Source organism: Brassica oleracea, chromosome C9 (genome assembly GCF_000695525.1).
Source record: "Brassica oleracea var. oleracea cultivar TO1000 chromosome C9, BOL, whole genome shotgun sequence".
NCBI classification, from domain to species: Eukaryota; Viridiplantae; Streptophyta; class Magnoliopsida; order Brassicales; family Brassicaceae; genus Brassica; species Brassica oleracea.
The window spans coordinates 5,742,931-5,749,931 of NC_027756.1; the positions used below are offsets into that span (position 1 = coordinate 5,742,931).

General features: G+C 34.9%; 1 protein-coding gene across 1 annotated transcript; it reads right to left on the reverse strand.

The window, feature by feature from the left end:
* Positions 1 to 1,062: 1,062 nt before the first annotated feature.
* LOC106316928 (LOB domain-containing protein 39-like) lies at positions 1,063 to 2,126 on the reverse strand. The gene is made up of 2 exons (XM_013754790.1): positions 1,819 to 2,126; positions 1,063 to 1,706 (listed from the first exon to the last, which is right to left on the reverse strand). The coding sequence occupies exons 1-2, from the start codon at positions 2,000 to 2,002 to the stop codon at positions 1,168 to 1,170; spliced, it is 723 nt and encodes a 240-aa protein (XP_013610244.1). The 5' UTR covers positions 2,003 to 2,126; the 3' UTR covers positions 1,063 to 1,167.
* Positions 2,127 to 7,001: the final 4,875 nt, after the last annotated feature.

Sequence of the window (7,001 nt, forward strand, 5' to 3'; positions counted from 1 at the left end):
CAAATGTTTGCGAATCAAAAAAAGACCTTCTAGATGGAATTAAGATATGGACTTGGCGTCCAGAGAAAGATCTTTGAGTCTACTTTCATCTCCAATTTGAATCAAGTCATTCCAGATGATATAACTTGAGATATGACTGATTTTGTGAGACATATACAAGCTGTCTCAGAATACCCAATTTCGACCGATATCCCAAATATTGCTAGATATTCCCATCTTCCAAGAATTAGACGTGTGCCTGAAGTTATACATTAATGTTAGCTTCGATTTCCAAGTGTTTCGAAGTCGTTTGGTCCTACGGTCATCAAGATATTCAAGTTTCACTGAGGAGTGTCAAATCTGCCAGCGAGGTCCAAGTGCTACAAGTTCGTTCAAGTGACAATTCAGCCGACCTATTCACTAAGTCACTTCCGGCTTCTACATTCAAGAAGCTTACGCATCAGATTGGGATGCGTCGACTGAAAGACCTTCAGTGAGATACAAATCAGGGGGAGTAATACGTGTTGTACTCTTTTTCCTTAACCATGGTTTTATCCCTTTGAGTTTTACTGGTAAGGTTTTAATGAGTCAACATCCATAGCGTATTACGAGCTCTTAATGTTTATAACATTCAAGGGGGAGTGTTATGAACCGTTTAAGTGAATGTCATAACCAAAGGCGGTTTAGACTTTTTTTTTTTTCTCATAGTTTTTTTTTTCTTTGTATGATTAGGATTTCCTTTTCCTTATTAGTTTAGGATTTGTAATCTTTCCATTTATCTATGACGGTATATACCTCTTGTAATTCCCTATATATAAAAGGCACATTATGAATAATAACAATTAATTTTCTCTTTCTATTTTTATTTACAACAGATTAATCATTATTTATAGTAGAGGAAATGCGTTATTAAATCGGGATTCCTAATGTTAGTAATGTTGTGCTAATAATTTAAACAGTATTCAAGGTTGGAAGTTGGAACCATTATATTGTATGTGTAGCTAGCTAAGTAGCAAACTTAACCATTTTCTCAACAGATTATTTATAATACTCATCCGCAAAGTATTATATCACCAAAAATTATCATATTTCTCGATAGAGAAAATAATTATGCGGCTTCACCACAAAAAAAAACCCTAAAAAGGACCGTCGAAAAAAACTTAGTGCTGAGAGTTTGCGTCGTCGGTTTTAAACAAAAAGGTTAAATAACTTTCTCTCTCTTTTGTTTCTGTATCCATGACCATCGCCGCTGATTCCATTTTCATAACACGACGTCGCCGTCACAGACTCCTCCGATGGACTTCCCGGATGATCACTGTTAACAGCCTTGCTAAACTGCGGCGGTGGAAGAAAAGGAACCGGGACAACCGGACCGGTTAGAGCTAACCCAGGGTTCAACTGTAGCTCCATATCCTGTTCAGACCACTCGGTTTTCGATCGTGTACGGTTGACCAGAGATTCTTTCATCCCCGTCGTACTGAGCTTGGATCTTGAGGTCGAGAAACCGTCGCGACGTTGCATCCGCCAGATCTCGGTAGACTCATCTGAGGAGTTCAACGAAGGAGATTCGGGTAGATCTGAGATAGGTCGTAAAGTTCCGCCGCGAAGAACAGTTTCAACAGCCGCTTGGCACACGTGCCAGTTCACGGTCCATAACATACCAACCGCTCCGTTAACCGGGTTCACCGTCCTCCCACACGCTTCAAACAACAAAGACTGAAACAAAGCTGAACAAACAAACCGAACAAGTAAATCTCAAGTTATTACAAAAGGAATCGAATCTTGTAACCCTAATAGTCTTTGTATTAATGATGTTGCGTGTTATATTCTGAAATATACCAGGGCGGTTTGGTTCGGGTGCGGCGGAGATGAGTGACATTAGACTGGCACGGCCAAAGAATTTAGCCACGAAGACGGTAGCGTGGCCTTGTGACTCGGCGGATTCGATCCATTGAAGGCAAGGACGAAGGATGCATGTTTCGCTGCAACCTATTCGAAGAACTCTACATCCATTGCAACTCATATTTATTTGCTAACAAAGAAACACAATTTCAAAACTTATGAGAATATTTATCCAATATTTTGGGAGCAAGAAACACAAGTTTTGATCTGATTTGATAGAGGAGAAGAAACAAGTTATAAGAAGATGAGAGAGAGGCCTAGATTGGATTTATAGAGGCAAGTGTGTGTCAACTTGTTTTCTTTTTTATTCCTTTGTCCTTTCTTTTCCATTATTTTTATTTAAAACCTTTCTGTATATCAAATTTATGGGAAAGAGAAGAAACTCAAAAAAGTTTGGTCTTTAGCCGCTTATGGTATTCTTGATATAACTTTCAAACCTTCAAATATTTACGAGGATCAAGAATACGTGGTAAGATAGAAACAACAACTAGAAATTGTATAATATAGTAGGTAGTTCACTCAAACTATTAAACAATTTATGTTGTACTTACAAGTAACTAAACAAAAAAACGTAGGACAACACACTACAAGCAAGGAGAGCGTTTGGGAAGTGATTCCAAAGGTATTGGCATTGGGGGAAAAGAGAGCGTTTCCGTTTCTCCGCAAACACTTGTCACTGACTCAGACTCGTGTTTTTAAATATTACTTTCTTGCGTTTTAAAAATATTCGTTAGGTTGTACTACTCTATTCTTTTCACTCAATAAGTACTATAAAGAAAAGGAACAAAGCTGAATTTGGGATTTGATCGAGATAAAAAAGGACTATACAAATCTTACGTCAGGAGACGATGGGCGGATGGGGTGCACGTGGATTTGATGAAATTATTGGTATAATTTGTGGTGTGTATTCTCATGAGATGTTTTAGTTTAGAAAAATGAAAAAAGTAGGAGTTATTTTGTGTTCATTGGTAGTTATCGTGTGTTTCTTGATGATTCGATTGTGCTGGGTGGTGAATGAATCATATGCATTTTAGTGTTTAATCATTTGGAGGACATTATTGATACAAAAAAAGATTATGAAACTAATAAGCAAATCACAAGAGGACAAAGAGTAAAAGAAAGAAAAAAGAAACAAGAGAGACGACAAAGTGTTGTGGTTATGTTGATACGTATTCTTATATACTATTCTCTAGTAGCTAGACCAACAGTAAGATCACCCGGATAACCAATCAATAATGCTAGTTCTGTATATCTGGATGTTCGCTCATGTATTTCCATTCATTTTTATTTGTTAACTCATGTATTTCCCATTCAAACGAAACTAGGTCAAGTTTAATGCTTAGACCATTATTTATTGATGTGTGTCTAAAATCCTAACATAATGTACAAGGGTTGTAAAGTATAGGCATTGTAAGAGTTTCATTAGAAGAATAGACAAAAAAAATCACGTACACTCGAAATTTTGTCCATAAAATCTTATAATATCCACAATATTGCTCAACACTTTAACTTGCATCAGTCTACTTTCATGTACTTCCAATCACTTTGGAGTTATCAAAGAAATGTATTAATAACGAGAGAGGAACGTGGTGCCCATGAGTCATGACCTCGTCGTCTTCTACAAACTCATGTGTATCCAGATTATATAAATCATAAATCACTATTTATAAGTTCAAGTACTATAAAAGGTTGTTTAGTTTATTGTATGTTGACTGCTATTTACATTTGACTCTACGTACCTACTACGACACAGCATAAGTTTTTACAATCTCTTGGAACTGCGAGTCTACAAAAGCCGTTATTGACCCTTCGCTCCAAAGGCTCTTCTCTCTGAGTGTGTGTGTCTCTCTCGTATTTTCTTTTGTATTCTATTAAAATCAAATTATTTTCCTTTATACAAAGAAAATTAAAAAAAAATTGGAAAAGTGATTTGCTGCAAATTCATCAGTGGCGAATTTTCCAAAAACAATTCTGACCTAATTAGAGAAAATTTAGCCCACATCATCTTCCACTCTTCGTCGGAATAGGTCTCAAACTACTACTTAAAGTATAGTTAGGTTTATTCTTTTATAGATACGACATGTCTCTACCTGCAAAATGAATCATAGTTTATTGACACTAGTCCAAAGTATTTGGTTGATATTTTTAGAAGTAATAAGCAACACATATAGGGCTAATGTAAAACATACAAATAAATACAATAAGCGCATAAAAGTATTGGATAGAGACATAATAACAAAATTGTTCAAGAATAACAAAACTTAACTTGCATAATTTGTGAAATAATAGACAAACTGAGTTCATTTAAATCGTGATGTCATACAATAGTAGTCATTCCAGCACTCCAGATTGAAGAAAATTATTTATCAGAACGATATATGATGACAATCAAGTGATCAACTAGTACATGATTTTATAGTTTCTTTTTGTAATGGTCACGAAGAAACTCAAATACTCGGCCAACTTATGAATCGCCTTGGCTTTGTTAGGCGCCACATAGTCTGAGTAGTTCTCTTTATTAGATTTAGAGTTCATATATTCACGAGGGATTAACGCAAAATATATAATTGCTAAGTATTAGGATATCTATCAATTAAAATGTTTTTAATGTCTATGTTCTAGAGTAGTTAATTAGGACCTTGCCTATAGATATTAGGGCGCAAGCGGAAGCTTGGTTCTCTGTCTGAATTAGTTTAGATTGTGCTAGGATTGGTAGAAACAAGCGGAAGCTGATTTAGTTAAACCTAGTGAACACGTCAAACCCGTGCGTAACGCTCCCTGGAAGGTTCATCGATTGACAACTCATTAGTTGTATCGATCGACGGACTGAAAGGTGTATCGACCGATAACCCCTTGTTGGTATTGATTCATTTTTGGAACATGTGTTCCAATGGAACCATGGAGATGTAAAGAGATTGGGAGTAATTGAACCTGATAATTGGTGTCAAAGTTACCGTACATGAAACATGTAATGATACTGGTTTTACCAACGACCTGATCTGCCAGGAACACCAGCTTGTAATTGCCTAAATGTGTCATCCTCTCCCTTCTTCTTTTTTTTGAGTTGATTACTCTTTAGGACACATTTTGAGTTTTTCTTACATTCATAGACACTTTTCACCCGTGACACACTTTTTTGTGGGGTCCACTGGATTTTTGGACAACTATACCCCATAAAGAAAAGAGAATGTTAGTTTTTTGATTATTTTTCTTATTGTACTTCATGATTTCATTTACTTTTATCTCAAAATCTAAAATATATTAAATAAAAATAATTATCATAATAAATTATATATAAAATTCTCTATCTGTTAAGATCCATTTTCATATATGTATGTTAACTTGTAAACAAAATTAATTGTCGACGTGGACTCCAAAGCGTGGATAGTAGAGTTATACACTAGTTGTGGACATGGACACCGTAACACAGAGGTCATTGGCTTATACCTTTAAGAGTTTGTTCTTCGCTATAGTCTCCGGAAAGAAGAAACCCAAATAACCATGTTTCCACCATTACTGATCCCACCGTCACCGGCACCGGCACCACCGACACCATCACCATGATCGAGTTTTGGTTCTAACTCGTTAAAGGTCTCATCTTTTGATCCGATGTACATCGATCTGCTGGAGACTTCCTCGTGACCACATCTAATCCAACGCAACTAGCTCTCGATCTCCGATAAGACAGCTCGATCAGAGCTGTCTTATCAGAGATCGAGAGCTAGTTGCGTTGGATTGGATGTGGTCACATGGTAAATCTTCAGCATCTAAAAATGAGATTTTTAGCGAGTTGGCACCGCTCGATCGTGGTGGTGGCCTCAGCGGTGCTGGTGACAGTGATGGTGGAAGTAACGGTGGAAACGTGGTTATGTGGGTTTTTCCTTTCAGAGACTATGGTGAAGAATAAGTTCTTAAAGGTATCAGCCAACGACCTCCGTGTTAAGATGTTCATGTCCACAACTAGTATATAACTATAATATCCACGCTTTGGTATCCACGTCTACACTTAATTTTGTTTACACGTTAATATTATATATATATATGAAAATGAATCTTAAAAGATAGTAATTTTATGTATAATTTATTATGACAATTATTTTTATTTAATACATTTTAGAATTTGAAATAAAAGTAAATGAAAACATTAAGTGGAATAAGAAGAGGAGAGAGATCCATGTGATGAGAAGAAAAAAGCTTTTATATTAAAAACATAAAGGCAATGAGAGAAAGAATAAAGTCTAGGGTCATAAGAGTCTTTTTGACTTGAGAAAGTGTGTCTCAAGCACTAAGGGTAGTAATTGAAAAGTGAGAAAGTGTCTCTAGGCGTAAAAAAACTCTTCTTTTTTTCTTTCTTTAAAGTGAGGCTTTTGATTGTAATGGAAGGTGACACCAATTACGTTTATACATTTGTTTACTATGATACCAAAAAGGTTATATATGATACATAATCCTTTCTAGTTTATTATATTTTGACAAATGCTCAATTTTAATAGGTAATATACAGTTTTGGTAAAAATAAGATGGGATTATATAAAAACTATAAGGAAACAACGGAATCATAATTCTTTTTTTTTCTTTACAATATTTGAAAGGTTTTGGTAAATCTGGTGGTAATTAAATCTCAGAAATCGGATTCAGATCATTACAAGACTCATTCAAAAATACTAGTCCTTGTTGATAATAAAATGAAAATATTATTAAGAGTAAAAGAAAGAAAAATACTAGTCCTACTCCAAGGTAATACTAAGTAAAAAAAAAAAGGAAATATAGCTTATATGTATCAACAATATTTTTTTTTTCTGATGATTAACTTCAATAAAAAAATATTTTATTGATATGTATAGGAGTTATTTATTTTACATCAGTTTAGGTAAAGTGTCTTACATTTTTTCCATAGTACTAAAATACCTTAACTAACTAAGTCAATTTGTAATAATGCATAAATGTAAAAAAAGTTTTTGGCAAGAAAACTAGAAAAAACTGGTTTTTGGTTTTTGTTTAAAAACCAGCTTGTAATTGCCTAAATGTGTCATCCTCTCCCTTCTTCTTTGGATTGTAATGGAAGGTGACACCAATCACGTTTATACATTTGTTTACTATGGTACCAAAAAGGTTATATA

Excerpts from the sequence above, each read along its gene's own strand:
- LOC106316928 (XM_013754790.1), bottom strand. The coding sequence starts at position 2,002 with ATGAGTTGCAATGGATGTAGAGTTCTTCGAATAGGTTGCAGCGAAACA. Across the intron at positions 1,707-1,818 it reads ACCCGAACCAAACCGCCCTG|CTTTGTTTCAGTCTTTGTTG; the intron begins GTATATTTCAGA and ends TTGTTTGTTCAG.